This window comes from Xenopus laevis, chromosome 4S (assembly GCF_017654675.1).
Source record: "Xenopus laevis strain J_2021 chromosome 4S, Xenopus_laevis_v10.1, whole genome shotgun sequence".
In the NCBI taxonomy this organism is placed as follows: domain Eukaryota; kingdom Metazoa; phylum Chordata; class Amphibia; order Anura; family Pipidae; genus Xenopus; species Xenopus laevis.
In genome coordinates, this window is record NC_054378.1 from 90,353,017 (window position 1) to 90,370,922 (window position 17,906).

Here is a 17,906-nt window from a genome sequence, read left to right on the forward strand (position 1 = left end):
ATTGACATTATGGACATTATCATTCCTATGGTAGTTTAGTGAGAAATTTTTCCCATGGTGACCATATGGATGTATGGAGATCTAGTTTGTCCTCCAAGAGGGCAGATAAATAGTGCATAGACTGGATAAATTTAAGCCTATTGATAACATGTAAGATAGGGAGAGAGGGAGCCAAGCAATGAAGGGCTATGACCAAACATGCAGCTGCCAGTATTTGGGATACAAGTTTGCATGGATGTGGAGCTAGTTTAGGGTAAGGTTGGGACAGTAGTGCTGACTCCATGGATGGTTCAATAGTCACCTCTTTTAAGCCACTGATGGAAATAGTAGATAAATTAGTAATTGTGGAGCAACATTTTAATAATTGAATCTCCTTCTCCTAGTGAAATGAGTGACTGAATAACCCTGCGTACACCTGTTTGTTGTTTGCTTATATTTTTTTTGCACAGATTATGATGTGTACATATCATTTTTTTTTCTTTGTGTTTGCATAAATACTGTATATATGTATGGACATTGTGAAATTGCTTGTCTTGGCACAACAAAAGTAGCACAACGAGTGGTAAATAATGAATGACCCAACCATATATTATAAATGTTAATATGCTGAGATGGTATGCTTTTTTTTAACATCATGTCAAATTAAATGTTTTTAGTCTCCATTGCAAAATTAATGCAACATCCATTACACCCCTGCAAAAAAAATCTTAATGAGGTGTAAATAACTGACTCACTCTTCTGTTGTACCACAAGTCCTGTGACCAACGTTTCCTCTCATTCCTTGTCCTTTGTCCTTGTATGCAAAATTTTGTGAGCATTTTTACAAAACTATGTGTGCACAGCGATGGGTGAATATGATTAAGTATTGTTAAGTATGTTTTCATACAAAATTCTCTGTGCATGCTATCATTTGTTTTGTGTGTGTGAAAGCATAAGTGCAGAAGAAGGCATTCGACCATTCGATAGTCGAAGTACTGTCTCTTTAAAAAAAACTTTGACCCCCTAGTTCGCCACTTAAAATCTACCGAGGCCAATGTTAGCCTATGGGGAAGGTCCCCATAGGCTTCCTAACAATTTTCTGATCGAAGGAAAATCCTTAGATCGATGGATTAAAATCCTTTGAATCGTTCGATCGAACGATTATTCCTTCAATCGTTCGATCGTAGGAATAGCGCTAAATCCTTCGACTTCGATATTCGAAGTCGAAGGATTTCAGTTCGGCAGTCGAATAACAAGGGTTAATTAACCCTCGATATTCGACCCTAGGTAAATCTACCCCAAAGACTGGGGAACCCTTCCTACAAAAAGTAATAAATAAGGAAATGCTTTTTTTCAGTGTTTTGCTTTATTTAAACAGCAAAACTTATGGACGGAATATTATGGCAGAAGCTTGCATAATTGGATTTGGTGCAATTATGTTGCTTGCCTCAAGACAGACTTTTTAGGCTTGACAAGAACAGTAGCATCACTAAATCTAGAGAATGTCTCAAAACCAAGTGAAATCAAAAACGCAAATAGTCAAAATAACCTGTATGGTCTCTTTATGATACTTATTAGAAAATAAGTGAAGTAAGACAACAAACCTAACTAAATGGATTTGGCAGTTGGCCCTATTGTAATGCAAGAACTGTAAATAGCTGTCTAGTATAAGATTGTGTATATATGTACTACTTTGATGGCCACACATTGATTTTAGCTTTACAAAAAGGGGCCTATTTATCATGCTGAGTAAAAAGTGGAGAGAAACATTACTGGTGATGTTGCTCATAGCAAACAATCAGATCTTTGCTTTCGTTTTCTAACTGCTGAAATGTAATTGCTGATTGGTTGCTATGGGCAACATCACTAGTAATGTTTCACTCCACTTTTAACATAGAATGATAACAAGGCCCCCATGTGTGCTAACATGGACCAGTGCAGTTGGCCATAGCAACCAACAGTTATTTTTGATCAGTCTAATGCAAGTTCCTTCACTTTTAATGAAGTAGCTACTATGAAATCAATGATAGACCCCAAAGCAAGTGCCCTGCAAGCTAGTGATGCGCGGGTCGGGATTTCACTAACCCACACTCCCTTGGCCCGCGGCTGCCCGCATCCGCACTTCCGGGTTGCTTTTAGACCCGCCTGACACGCCCCGCTGATGACGTCACAAAAGGGGCAGGGCAAGCAGGCACAGCGTCTATAAAACACGAAACCCGGAAGTCGGAAGCCAGCATATGCACCATGCGAGGACATGTCCCGCTGGTATCGGGTCGGCCCGCACATCAATACTGCAAGCATCTGTGAAGCAACTGTTTGAACTATGGACTTCAGCATTTCCAGGCAAAATTCACCTGACAAGCACTTACACAAGCACCTTCAGGAGACTCTCAGAGAAGTGAATGGGAGGTGGTTTTGCTACCTTAGCTACTAAAAGTCAAGGGATCCTTTATACTGTTGCCCTTGGAAAACAAAACTTTCATAATTTCTCAAACATAACAAACAAACCTCACTGTACACACCAATAAATAAGTAATACAAATAAATACAACATACACTCTTAATATATGACATATATAATATATATTTCAGTGTTTGTATGCCTGTTTATGCCAAATCTGCCTACCCAATAGTCAATACTCAAGCAATTAAACAGACTGTGCAGATTTATGCCACCAACTGAAGTCGGTAACATAAAAACCTGACACCTGACTATTTATTAATTTTATGTTTTTCCTTGTTATTCGTGTCTTTTTTTGTATCCCATTTAAGCTTTTAATTGTGCAAAATGCATTTTAGTTCCCCTTTCTACCAAGATTCACTAACTAGCATTTCCCTTCTGGTTTGGCACTGATTTTAATATTGGAATTATCTTGCATGATTTCTTGTGCTTTTGTCTGTTACTTCCTTTTCAAAACTCACAATTACAACACTTATGGGGCTTTAGATTCACATAAGAATAAGTATGAAAAACTACAGGATACAATATGAAGTTACAGCATGGTCTATATATACACACACACACACACACACACACACACACACACACACACACACACACACACACACACAAACAACTGAATAGGTGCACTCAGAACACTAATAAATGCCTAGGTGCTGGAACCTCAATTTATATTAAAATAAACAAAAAGTCTGCACTCATAGTGATGCAAAAAACCACAGTATTTAGTCAAAGTTTCAGTTCTAAGACTCGAGCCGTCACCACTTCCTGATGACAGCTCGAGTCTAAGAGCCGAAACGTTGAATAAATACTGGGGTTTTTTTGCATCACAAGATCTATGAGTGCGGACTTTTTGTTTATTTTGTTTATATATATATATATATATATATATATATATATATATATATATATATATATATATATATACACACACACACACACACTATATATGCATATATATTTATATATATATATATATATATATATATATCCTTGAATGAAAATGCTAAGCTTATAGTGTCTTTAATAAAGCAACAGACATTAAATAGTGTTGATCCCAAGGTCTCCCGATGAGTTCCTGTGTTTGTGTTCAAGCTTCAGTCTCTTTTGAAGTTTTGCCAAATCTCTGGTGTTAATGACACAAGCAGGAAATAATAAGGAAGACAACAGCTGTGTATTATTCTGGAGTTAGCTGTGAAAATATCTCAAAAACTTCCCTGGAAGTCTAAGTTGTGAAAGTGCTTGAGATCAAGATGGCAATGTTTTAGATGCAAAACAAGTTTAATTTTAGTGCAGTCCAAAGGAAAAAAAGATTTAGAATAGGAAAGAGTGAAAATAATTTATGTTGTAAAATTAGAGGAAGCCACACACCAAGAAGACATGTTAGTGCATCAATCATATCACTACACTAAGGGAGAATATACCAGTGGAACAGCAGGAGGAATCCTGCATCAAGGGGCTAATAATTTAAAACTACGCATTATTTTTAAGAGAATCTACATATTTGTTTCCAAGACAGGCTGTTTCAGCTTGGAAGTGTGTTGTTTAAATTATAATGTGTTTATAAACTCACTTTGATAGAGGTGTTACTAGCTATATCACCATCAAGGAGGCAAATTGTTTTTTTACAACATAACTAAGATGTCTACTGAAGAAAAACAGTTGAGTAAATGTATAAAAGTGCAGGAATGACCAGAGTATTTTTAAGTTACTCCATGTGGCCCCAAGCATGTATTACTTTTTTTTTTTTTGCCATAAAGGTTATCAGAGAAAACAAAATGAAGGGGTCGATTTATCAAAAATCGAGTTGGCAGTTTTTCCTTTTGATTCATAAAAAACGCAGAAAAACATGCGGACGTGGGAAAACCCACATAACCGAAACCTCAAACAGTCGGAATTTATTAAAGGAAAAACAAACAGAAAAAACTCAGCAAATAAAAGCTGGCAAGAAGTCAATGGGAATGTTCTCTAAAAAATGAATTTTATTTATTTAATTTCCCAGTTTATTAAAACATTCAAGATTTTCAGCCTCATTGAAAATGAATGGTACAATGAGATTCTCACTGGCATGTGACTTTTTTCTGCAAAAAAACAGGAGCAGGAATATTCTGTTGAGTTAAATAAACTAGCATATAAGAAACAAAATCGCATGTGTTTTGCCTGTTTTTTTTTCCCCACCAACTTGTATTTTGATAAATCTGCTCTTAAATATGGTAAATCAATCTGCTAACTGCATTGTCAACTGAACAAAGTGATAATAAAGCTGATTAATAACAATGTAACAAGTAAGAAGGCGATGTGCTTTGGCAATGTTATTAGGATGTATGATCTAAGAGGCTGCACATATGAGGTGAAGGAGACAGCAGAAACATAAGACTCAAGGTCAGAAAACCTGATTACATGAAATAATAGTGGAGGCCCTGATAGTGAAAAAGCAGCAATAAGGGTTATGCTAGAGAGAAGAAAAAGTTTGGTTTTAGCTATGTTAAATTTGAAGTAGCAAAAGGACATATGAAGGGAAGCAGCAGTTAGACACATGGACAAATGGGGAGAAAGAAAAGGCCAGGGACAGAAGTTGGTATTAACAGTCAAAGGAGCTTTTCAGAGTATTAGCGGAGTTATAGAAAAAGCATGCCGTCTTGGGCCTATAAAGTTTCATGCAAAAAAGAGATAGAATAGTTATAAGAGTATGAATGATAAAAGGCTCCCTTCACAAACTACTGACTATTCATTTTTAAAAAAAGATAACAGCATTTATTGTCCAAGAGGTGTAAAGCTGTGCCCAAAAAAGGAGCTAAATTTCTGGGTTATTGCATCAAACCTAGTTCACATTCCAAACACGTTATTTGTATTTTTCACAACAGAAACAATTCTTTTTTTCAATGGCTTTTTTTTTAGATTATGTTTTTAAGTTTAATTTTAAACTCTCTCATGTATCCCAGAAGCAGAATTAGTGGGAGTTGCGGATTCTCTGCAGCAGCTTCAGTCCCTACAGCAGTCCCTGAGCTTTACTAACATCTCTAACAAAGCAACTGTTTCAGCAGTTGTTATTTGCTGACATTCTTCATGATGGTGCTGAGATATGTATCAAACAATACAGAAAACAAGAAAACTAACAGTTTAGAGTGTTACATATATACAGTAGTTCCCTAAGGTGCTCCTGAGATGCAACAAAAGAGCAGAAAATTAAGTGGGTGTTTGGAAGAAGAAACTGTAAAAATATTACACCAGAGCAGATAATGTTGAAATAACAATGAGATACACTACAGCAAAGGTTGTATTTGCTAAAAGAAGGGATCCTTTGTATATTACCTGGCAGGGGACAAATTTGAGGAAGTAAGTATTCAGTCAATTCAATGAGGGGAGAATGGCTAAAATGTTGTAACATATAAACTGTGAGTATATATATATATATATATATATATATATATATATATATATATATATATATATATATATATATATATATATATATATATATAATATAATAAGGTCCGCACTCTCAAGGACTTCTTAAAAGGAAAGAAAAGTAACTTCTACAATAAATCATTGTATCCTTTTAAGAAGTCCTGAGAGTGCGGACCTTATTGCGTTTTGGTTTGGATAAATACGTGGGACACTGCACCCAGGCATGTAAACCTTTTTGTCGAGAGTGCTGGCAACATAGAGGTTATATATATATGCACGCTAGGTCGGTGCACACAGAACACAAAATGGATGCCTAGGTGCTGGGACATTTACATCAATAAAAGCAAAGCAACAAATAGTCCGCACGCATAGGTCTTAAATGAAAGAAAATGAGTGTAGTTTATTCAACGTTTTGGCTCAGCTACATGAGCCGTCTTCAGGAAGTTATAAAAAAATCCAAAGGGCTACCAGCACTCTCGACAAAATCAATTTGCATGCCAGGGTGCAGAAACATCAATATTTACATCATACTTCACGAAGGATCTGCACTCTCAGGACTTATAATATAAAATATCCAAGGCCTTTCTGAAAGTGCTGAAACATTGTCAGTATGCCTTAAATCTACACTTTTGGCGGGAAACCAACAGTGTCACAATGATGTGTCAGTTAAGTTAAAATACATTAACCCCCTAGTTACACATACCTCAACAAACATATATCCCACAAAAGAAACAACAATAATACATATAAAGAACATAAAAACAAAGCCCAAAGTAGCATGTTTGTATCTAATTATTAATAATAAGTTTCACATTAATTTATATAATTAAGTTTATTATAGTATACTAACAAGGAGGGTTCTCATCACATTTTTTAGGGCGTGGGGAGGGCCATACTAATAAATTAATGGAGCAGCCCGCAATGGGTTAATCCAATGGATCGAAATAATTGAGGAAGTGTACAAATCACTATATTAGCCTTTTAGAACAGCTGACAGCCTCGGATATATTTAATAGATCGAACTTATCTGCTCAAGAGTTTTACATAGTAGCAATATTTTGTAATTTATGTGTAACTTATTATTAATAATTAGATACAAACATGCTACTTTGGGCTTTGTTTTTAACCATTTATGTTCTTTATATGAAGTTATAAATAGTGACCGTCTAAAGCACCACACACTGCCTATGATAAAGCAATTTGCGAAATGCACGTCGGCAACTGATCCTTTTAAAGCAACAGTCTATACCATTTTATACTAAACCTTGGTTTTTTTTTAAAAAATACAACTTTTTTCGTATTGCACCCTTTTGGCGCAAACTGCTTGGAAATCCAACTCTTTTTTCTCTACATCTATTTTCTTTCCTAAGAGCACTGGGATTTGTGGTTTTATAGTTAGCCAGCTCTTTCCATCAGCTAGATATGGTTACCACAGAGACCACAGTCCCAGTGTCCCTGACTTCTCCTCTTTGTGGGGTCTCTCAGATAGAAAAACAATAGACAGCTCTAACGGGACTTCTCCACCATCTACCATTTCCTAACCATTCTTATCTGTGCTTTGCTATTACTCAATTTAATTAATTAAGAACGTACTCATAAGAATTAATTTTCAAGTCACAAGGAAGTGTTGTTAAATAGTATCCAAAAAAAGTTTTTTTAAGGGGTAACTTAATCACGTAATTAGGAATGTGGAAATCAGGGAATTTTATTGAGCAATAAATCAATTTAATTGCGGATAAGAACTAGTCAGTCGCACAGAATTAATTATTGCACTAGCACTTTATAATATTGAGTAATTGAGTAATTTATGGGAGTTAATCCCTGTTATTTGTATTATTTTTTTCTTCTCTTAAATATTAGTTACAATTTATTGTGTGTTTATAATTATTGGAATACATTTTGGTCAATCAATTTTATTACATGCTATAATTAATTAAGGGGATATCTTTTTTATCTTGATTAACACTGTCACTTTCTCTGACGTAAGTCAGTTCCCTTTGGTTAATTAATTCAATTACACCAGGTGATCTATTTGCTACTTGAATTTTATGCCATGTAATTGGCAATGTCCTAAAATGAATTGCTCACCCATAGGCTTATACTCGAGTCACTAAATTTTCCCAGTTTTCTTAGGTAAATTAGGTACCTCGGCTTATACTCGGGTCGGCTTATACTCGAGTATATATACGGTACTACATGTGGCAAACCAAGATAGCAAAGTGTCCTGTATTAAAAGGCAAGTACAGATCCCTTTTCAGCATGAACTAAATATTAAAAAAATAGTGCTTGTATGAACCAACAAGAGAATATGACTTGACTTTCAATTTCAGATTTAGAAATACTGAGAACCACCAGAAAAGTGTGTTCATGTTGTGAACTACTCAAATCTTGTAAGAGTGTGATAGTATGTGGCAAAACACCCTGTCTGTCTTTTCCCTTAAACACCATAAAAACACATTATAGGATTTTTCCATCAAAATGCTTTTATGCTAGCTTAGGGAAATGGCGTTTTGATATTTTAAAGAAAAAATAGGGGTGGAGAAAGAAGAGGGGGATGGATAGAATAATTAACATATCCAGTGCCAAGAAGTTAAACAAATGTACATCTCATTATAGATAATTCTTGCATTGTAGTCCTCGAGTCCATTCTCAATTTTTGCAATCAAATCAACAAGTGCACTGACCCATGTATCGTTAATGTAAAAGTCCAGTGAACAATTGATTATATCATACGTATTATAAAAACTCATGTGTCTTAAATCCATACAGTCCAACACAGTGCTTAGTGGGTAAATTTAGGCTTTATAAAGGGCCCAGTGTGGCCTGAAACGATGCCATGAATGGATGTCTACCTTTTGAGCCAATAAAATCACCTTTGCATTCATAAAAACAGATCAGTGTGCTTTTGGATTTTCATATTGGCTTGTTTTGACCCTGAGCAGGGAATCTTTCAGACTGTTTACCACCTGACACCTAAAAAGGTATACGGATAACAGGTACAGCACTCTAATATCATGATTAACAATACTGTCAGCGCCGTTTCTGGGGAAGGAGCCGCCTGAGGCGGCTCCTGCAATGCCGCCCCCCGCACCGACTTACCTGTCGGCGAGGGGAGGCAGGAACACGATTGCGGAGAGCGCAATTGCGCTCTCTCGCAATAGCGCAGCCGAATTTCCGGTTTAAAAAACGGAAATTCGGCTCTTAAAGGTGCAGGAGCGGCTTTTTGCCGCCCCTGGAATCCTGTCTGGCGCTGCCGCCTGAGGCGAGCGGCTCAGCTCGCTCATTGGCGGAGCGCCCCTGAATACTGTCATACATAAGTCTACCTTGTTCCTCAAGTTACTTCCTGAAAAATACAGTTACAAATCATAGGCGTACATGACATTCTTATTTATTATTTTTCTGTTGCTAGCTAGCAGTAACTTTTAGCCAAAGCAGAAAGTCCAGATAATGTTGGGTTGCAATTTAGCAAGGCATTCCCAGGCACTCCCAACTGCTAACCTGTAAGTGCTGACCAGTAGTGATGAGTGAAATTTGCTTTGTTTTGCGACTTTTTGGAGAAGCGAAACAGGACAGATTCGCCATCACTACTGACTAGTGCCCTTCTTATTTAAAAACCTTGCAGGTCCTGGCTGTTTTTGTTTTTTAGAGACTCTAAAGGTGGCCAGATCTCGATCGGATGGGACTAAAAATCCAGTCGCGGCCGCATCCGTTCGTTGATGCGGTCCCGCAATCCGACCGCCCGTAAAGCCTCCATTAGGATCTGATCGTTGGGCCCTAGGACCCACAATCGGATCAGCCCGATATTGCCCACCTCAAGGTGGGCATATCAGGGAGAGATACGCTCGTTTGGCGACATTGCCAAACGAGCGGATCTCTCCTTGTATGGCCACCTTAAGGGGATTATTTATCAAAGTTCAAATTTATCTCAATATTTTCTGCTACAAACTCTCAAATCAGCTCGGGCTTTTTACGTTTATTTATGATTACATTTTCCTGAAAATTTGCTTTGCGGTAAATAAAATCAGATTTTCACATTTTTTTTAGATTTTTTCATCTGATTTTCAAGATTTTTTGTCATTTTCAAATGAAAACTTCAGGGTATTGCACGAAACCCAGCACACATCAAAAGATCATTGGGATTTCTCCCATTGACTTACCGTATATGCAACCTCGACACGTCTCAGATGCCGGATTTTCAGATTCTGACTTTTCCATCCTCAGGATTTAATAAATTCCAAAAAATTCGTGATTTTTTAAAAGTCTGATTTTATAGAAAATAAAAATCACAAATTTTTCGTGATTTTTGCATTAGGAGTTTAGTAAATAAACCCATAAGTATGCGAAATACAATTAGCTGATCAGGGAGCAGTAAAATATATGCACCACCTACTTCACATTTTTATGTTGTTAGTTAACACCGCTTTAGAACTTTTTTAACTTTTGAAAGTTCCAGTGGGAGTCGCTCGAAAAAATGCATTAAAAAAACATCATTTTTTACACAGTGAAGCCTGGCAATTTGAGGTGAATTTTGTTGTTGTTTTCACACCACATAATAAATCTGCCCTCAATTCTTTATGTTACAGAAAGAGACAAGTTAGTCATTTCAGCATGATCTTGAAATTCTATGGAATGCCCCTGAAAGTGCACAAAGATTCAAATACTATGCTAATACTGCAAACATTTCACTTTGATTTTAATTCTATTGTACAGCGCTGTGGAATAAGTAGGAGATGAACCGAATTATTGAAATACCAAACAAAAATAGGCTTTAGACAGAAGTTAGAAATTAGTTTAGACCTTGTAGAAAGTTGGTGGACTGCGAAGAACCAAATGTGATCAAAATCCTACTCTAATATTCAATGCATTAATAGTCATGTCTGAACATTTTCCTCTTCTTCAAATTCTACTGAAAAATGTTTCGCATCATAAGTCTTGCAAAAACCCCAAACCACATACACTCTTCTTCATTTAAGATGCTAGCAGGCAAGGTCTGGTTGGACAGTGAGCATTGAGTCATATGATACTTACATCGAAATTATGGTTGTTTGAAAAATAAAGCCAATATTTTATGATTGCTGTGAGCACTTCCAACCACAGGAAGTATATCAAGCCATAAGAAGATGCATACAATTTCAGCCTAATAGAAAGCAAGTTTTTAATGTTTGAACAGAAAACATTACTCATTTATTTACCTTCATTTTCAGAGGATGGACACTCAACTTTTATCACCAGATCAAAGGTTCTCTCTGGCTTTTCCCTGAAACAGAACCAAACAGATGCTTTAGCAGGTTTCAAGAGAAGTTATTGCTCCAAGTCAGAAGTATAAAAAAGTTCAGCTGTTCTAACCCCTTCAAACTGGTTGCATGTGTTCTTACACTTTTGTGTTTTGTCTAAGGCCCCCATTGATGATGTCACAGATGCATGCACATAATGTTCAGCAGACGCACAGTAGTCAAAGACCTACCATCTGTACTTCTGCTGCCACCCACAATTTGATGTCCAGAACAAGCAATAAGGGAAACTAAGAGGCACTCCTAAGATATTAGTTTATCACTGTAAATGCTCCCTTAAAGGAAAACTATACCCCCCAAACAATGTAGGTCTCTATAAAAAGATATTGCATAAAACAGCTCATATGTAAAACCCTGCTTCATGTAAATAAACCATTTTCATAATAATATACTTTTCTAGGAGTATGTGCCATTGGGTAATCATAAATAGAAAATTGACATTTTAAAAAATAAGGGCTGCCCCCTGGGATCATAGGATTCACTGTACTCACAAACATACCAACAAACCATACATGTTAGGTCACATGAGCCAATTAACAGACAGAGTTGTGTCTTTTGCTTCCACACTTCTTCCTGTTACAGTTAGAGTTGTAGTATTTCTGGTCAGGTGATCTCTGAGACAGCACAGAGACCATCATGAAATGGTGGCTCAAGGCAAGAGATGTAAAAGGGCAAGATTTACTTAAAATATATTCCAGTTTGGTAAGATTCTTTAATATGCCACTTAATATGATATAAACTATCTGTTGCTTAAGTGTTCATTTTGGGGGTATAGTTTTCCTTTAATTATAGTATACAGACACACAGGGGATTAACCAACCCATATTGCCTGTCCCTTATTCTGTCTGTGTATCTGCAATCATTTAAAAAAAGAAAAAGGGATAGGGCTTAGTTACACGTGTATGAAAGAATGCTAAGCCACCTTACCACATGAAGGTAAAGCCCATTCTAACCATTTACCTGATTATATTTTTTAATGGCAGTCACCTCCTAACTCTGTTGCATTATACTGGAAAGCATGTGTCTTGGCCAAAGAACTGGTCTCATCAGCTGATCCTCAATGCTCCAGCATGCCATAGCGGACAATCTATGAAAATTTCTGTTTTCATATTCTCAAAACGAAACATCATTTTCAAGTGAACTGGGGTTTTATATCATTTGATAGGTAATTCTATTTTTATCCTTTACTAAATATGTATCACCATGTCAGAATATTGTAACGTAACCAACAAACCATTTTTATGTGTCTTCATACTCCCACTGTACCAAGGGAATGTATAAAAGTTTAAGCTTGTATTGTTCACTTTACAAAGATCGTTTATGATTCAAATCAATTCCTGCAATAATGCTGCTTACAATCACTGTAACATTTTGGAATCATACAAAACACCCGCTAAGATCAATTTTTCAGCAGGAACCGAATAACAACCCTGCAAGTCTTGGAGAATGGGCAAAGAGAGAATATACAAACTTAATGCAAAAAGTGCCCATGTCAGGATCAAGGTCAGAACTCAGTACTCTAACTACATTGCCATCTTTATGGAGCAAAAACAGCAGCCTTTTGTTCTTTGCTTGCTATAATGTCTTTTTATAACAAACATACAAAGGCCATATTCTTATTAAATGTCTTTGAAAACATTTTTTTATTGCTTTTTAGGTATAACATGCAGTGGTTACCAAAACAGTTGAGATGAAACATGACACATCTAAACAGATTTACCATGGCCGTATGATAATCTATAAATAGTTCAGTATTCCTTACAAAGTTTGGAAAGCAAGACTTTCCTAAACCCTATTAAAGTTTTTATTTATACAGCACTGACATGTATTTGCAGCCCTTTTACAGAGATTGTTCATCATCTACGCCAGTCTATGCCCCAGTGGAGCTATGGTATCTATAAATGTGGTTTTCTGGCTGTTCAGTGCAAGAGATCAAAGAGAAAGTCAGACATTTCAGCAGGGCCGCCATTAGAAATCACGGGGCCCCGTACAACAAAATTTTTGGGGCCCCCTGGGCCCCGCCCACACTGACGACCAAGCTCCGCCCCATATCCCGCCCACATCGCAGTTAAAAGACCACACAGACATCAGCGCTAAAAAAGTAACCCCCCCCCACACAAGTTGTAAAAAGCTATTGATGGTCAGGGCCCCCTTATAAAAAAAATTGGGGCCCCAAAAAAAAAAAAAATTAAAATTTTTTTTTTTTTAAAAAACATTGGTGGCAGGGGCCCCCTGTTAAAAAAAACTTGGGGCCCCAACAAAAAAAATGTAAAAAAAACTAAAAAATAAACAAACATTGGTGGCAGGGGCCCCCTTCTAAGTTAAAAACAAATTGGGGCCCCAAAAAAAATTTGAAAAATAATTAATTTTTTTTTGAAAAAAAAAAAAAACATTGGCGGCAGGGGCCCCCTTATAAGTTAAAAACAAATTGGGGCCCCAAAAAAAATTTGAAAAAAAATTAATTTTTTTTTGAAAAAAAAAAAAACATTGGCGGCAGGGGCCCCCTTATAAGTTAAAAACAAATTGGGGCCCCAAAAAAAAATTTGGAGAAAAAAAAATTTTTTTGAAAAAAAAAAAAATGGTGGCAGGGGCCCCCTTACAAGTTAAAAACAAATTGGGGCCCCAAAAAAAATTTAAAAAAAAAATAATTTTTTTTTGAAAAAAAAAAAAATGGTGGCAGGGGCCCCCTTACAAGTTAAAAAAATTTGGGGCCACCAAAAAGAAAATTAATTTTTTTTTTAAAAAAAAAACCCAAAAAAAAACAATGGTGGCAAGGGGCCCCTTACGAGTTAAAAAAAAAATTGGGGCCCCAAAAACAAAAGTTTTAAAAAAAAGATTGGTGGCAGGGGCCTATAGAATATTAAAATAATACATTGGTGGCCAGGGGATTAAAAAAAAAAAAAAACACAAACTGGTGTTCAGTAGAATTGAACTCATGGCTTCAGTACTTCAACTTCGCCTCCTTTCGTGACTTCGGGTCTTTTCACCGCTTCAGGACTTCGGCTTCGGCTGTTTTCGTGACTTCGGGTCTTTGCGCTGCTTCAGGACTTCGGCTTCGGCTGTTTTCGTGACTTCGGGTCTTTTCGGCGCTTCGTGACTTCGGGACTTCGGCTTTTTCCGTGACTTCGGGTCTTTTCGTCGCATCGGCTTCGGCTTTTCGGCACTTCCGCATTCGGCACTGAAGAGGCAAGACGTACGGCTCGGGCGCTCGTAAGGGGGGCCCGGATCTTCAAAAAAATGCAGCGCTGCCGGGCCCCCCTTCATGCCCGGGCCCGGTACGCTTGTCCCCACTGTCCCCCCCTGATGGCGGCCCTGCATTTCAGTAACAATCCGGGACTGTGAGTTGAGCGGTCAAAATCAGGACTGTTCCACGAAAACTTGACAGTTGTGAGGTATGCTACACTGGGTAGAAGCAGCAAGTAAAAAGCCAATACATATAACCCAAGACACAGCAGGAACACAAGAAGCAAGAAGCTGTGCATGAATTGGCCAAATGATCACAATGGACTCTATTGAAACAACTTGCCAGCACAGCTCTTCAGGGGACTGTTATTAAAGGAACAGTAACATAAAAAGTAAAGTGTTTTTAAGTAATAAAAATATAATGCAGTATTGCCCTGCACTGTTACAACTGCTGTGTTTGCATCAGAAACACTACTATTGTTTATCTAAATAAGCTGCTGTGTAGCCATGGGGGCAGCCATTCAATAAGAAAAGGCTCAGGTTAAACAGCAGATAAGCTCTGTAGAACATAATATTGCTATCGGTTATCCACTATTTAACCTGTGCCATATAGCCTTTTTCAATTTCCACCATTGCTACATAGCAGCTTGTTTATATGAACTATAGTAGTGTTTCTGAAGCAAATAGATCCGTTTTACCAGTGCAGGGCAACAGTACATGATATTTTCATTACTTTAAAACACCTTCATTTTTTGGTGTTACTGTTCCTTTAAATATCATTGCCACTTGCAATATGGTAGCACCCGTTTCAAAATAACCTGCAGTCGCACAGTGCTCCTGAAACACCTGGGGTCGCCAATACTTTTATTGTAATCTAGTTTTGGCAGGGCCCTCTTTACCTCTTGTATCAGTTATTAGTTGTTATGCAAACACCAATGTATTGCCCAGGCCCACACAATATGTTACTGCTTCATGAACACATGTTATTAATAATACTTAAACAGGTTCTTTTAAGCCTACAAAAAAAAAGGTTACAGCCTCTAAAATATAATCAGCAGCATCCTTGGATAAACATTGACTGGTTTATGAAGATGGTCTTGGAATTTGTAGCTCCCCACAACTAAAGAGCAGCTCGTTGACATCTCAGAAAATAGTAGCATTCTATTTGTTTGATGTCACAAACCTTTGGCAATTTGGTAATGTCTACCTTACTATTTCATTTAAAAAATGCTAAAATTGTATGAATCTGAGATTTAAAGGATGTCAAGGCTGTTGCATATAAGAGCATGTTCAACTATAAAGATATTTGCTGAATGACTGAGCCAATTACAGTCTATTTATATATTGGCTAGCCTAGTTGAAAGCTATATATAGCCCGGGCCAATAAATAATTCTGAAAGAAGTTGTAATAAATACTATATAATTAACCTTACATTAAGTGCCACCAAATGAATGTTTAACCCTTTCTGTACAGGTGGAGTTTGATCTTTCTGTAATGAGGTTTTTTAGTAGGGATGCACCGAATCCACTATTTTGGATTCAGCCAAACTGCTGAATCCTTCGCAAAAGATTCCGTGAAATACTGAACCAAATCATAATCCTAATTTGCATATGCAAATTAGGATTCGGTTCGGCCGAATCCTGCTGAAAAAGGCTGAATCCTGGCGGAATCCCGAACCGAATCCTGGATTCAGTGCATCCCTAGTTTTTAGACAGCACACGGCACATTATTGATCATGGCACTGGCATATTGGTTCTTGTGTGCCAGACCTGTACATTCAACTATCGCTGGCACATAAAGAGTCAATGTGTCTGTGACTCCATTGTTAGGGCTCTTACTGATGAGCGGTTGAAGCTGCGCTCCCCTGCGTTCCATTTTTCTGCGTTCAGCCGCAGGGGAGCGCAGGAATAGACGCATTAAGCTTTTTTCAATGGGGCTGTACTCACACAGGTGCCTGTAGGCGCTGAACGCAGGTTGAGACGCAACATGCTGCATTTTTCCTGAGTTCGGCGCCTACATGCGCCTAATGCGTCTATTCCTGAGCTCCCCTGCGGCTGAACGCAGAAAAACAGAACGCAGGGGAGCGCAGCTTCAACCGCTCGTCAGTAAGAGCCCTAAGTGAACACAGGACTTGCAGGAGTGAGATCTTAATAACAGAGACCCTGAAATCAGACTGGGGCTGCGACTGGAAAAAAACCAACAGGTGCGTCTGCTGGGGAGGGGAAGCCAAAGGCATCAATCATTTGTCATAGCTCAAACCACTGGTCATGATACACATTTAGAGGCATTCCCCCGTCTAAAATCATTTCATGGCAACTCATCCCATTCCCCAGTGTATAATGTTTCCCTTACATATGGAGAAACATATAGATATATTTGTACATATATATATAGAGCAAGTACAGTGAGGTCTCACCTGGTCCTGGAGTCCATGCTCAGCTCATGTCGGTCCCAGTTAAAGCTAAAGGGGGATTGGTCACATGTCAATGGCTGTCACAGTTATGGGGGACACCCTGTATGTCAGTACTGCAAGTGAATGTCCCACTTCGCTCACTATTCATGTCCCTCAGTCAGTCTCGTGACACTTCATCACTATCACAAGCTGAACTGCTTCCAGGTAAATTGTTATCTCTGTCTGTGGCCCCTTCTCTACAACACTGACATCACTGAGCCCGCCCCTGTCTCTCAGCAGCACTCGCAGACTACCTGCTACACTCGCACCCACTAGCAAACCTGTCTGACTTCGTGTCACACTTCTAATCGTTCTCAGTTGGCCTGGCTCTTTCTGGCGCTTCAGTCTCCCTGCTCTTTGCCGTACTGTCGCCCCACAGTAGCCCTGTCCCGAGCCGTCTCTCTCTCACTCTGAGTCTGACCAGGAAGTTGCCGGTGGAGCCTCCGCTGACGTCACCAGTGGGTGGGGGAGGCAGGGGAGAAGTAGGAATAGAGATAGAGGAGAGGTGATGGGAGAAGAGCACAGCAACTTTCTACCTGTGGCTTTGTCACTGCAACTTCTAATGAACTACAACATACCTCCCAACTGTCCCTTTTTCGGAGGGACAGTCCCTCTTTTGACAGCTCAACCCGCAGTCCCTCATTTGTACTGGAAAGTCCCTCTTTTCTATGCACTGAACAGCCAGAAAAAGAAACAAAGTTTCTCACTTAATTGGCTTTTAGCAGAGAGCCCAGAACAACTAACAGGTGCAAATAAGATACTTTGTAACAATTTTGAGACACAAAAACACAGTTTTTCAAACTTTCATAACCTGCCAAATTTTGTAAAACAAACATGGTAATTAGGGGGTGTGGCCACAGAAAGGGGTGCGGGAAAAACATTTTTGTCCCTCTTTTTACTTCCAAAATGTTGGGAGGTATGCTACAATTCCCGTTACAAACTGACTACTTATGATACAACTACAGTGGCAAAGCCTCTGATGTACAGGAAGTTGTACAGGAAGATGAGTGGAGTCGTTGAAGGCAAAAAAAAAAAAAATACCATGGAGAAAATTCATAAACCTCTGGAAATTCACCAGCGATGGCTTCACTCACATCAACACACTTCGCCAGGCAAAAATTCGCCAGGACA

The 17,906-nt window shown here is 38.1% G+C and overlaps 1 protein-coding gene across 3 annotated transcripts in view; it reads right to left on the reverse strand.

Annotated features, from left to right (window-relative positions):
• LOC108715697 (DENN domain-containing protein 1B) overlaps positions 1 to 17,267 on the reverse strand; it is a 106,811-nt gene extending 89,544 nt beyond the window's left edge. For 2 of the 3 annotated variants that reach the window (XM_018261090.2, XM_018261089.2), the window contains exons 1-2: positions 16,740 to 17,265; positions 11,041 to 11,105 (exon numbers count right to left, since the gene is read on the reverse strand). In XM_018261090.2, the coding sequence (XP_018116579.1) occupies positions 11,041 to 11,105; positions 16,740 to 16,756 (82 nt within the window). In that variant the 5' untranslated portion in view covers positions 16,757 to 17,265. Of the gene's footprint in view, positions 1 to 11,040; positions 11,106 to 16,739 lie in introns of all 3 variants that reach the window. The other variant, XM_018261091.2, reaches the window with a different exon arrangement.
• Positions 17,268 to 17,906: the final 639 nt, after the last annotated feature.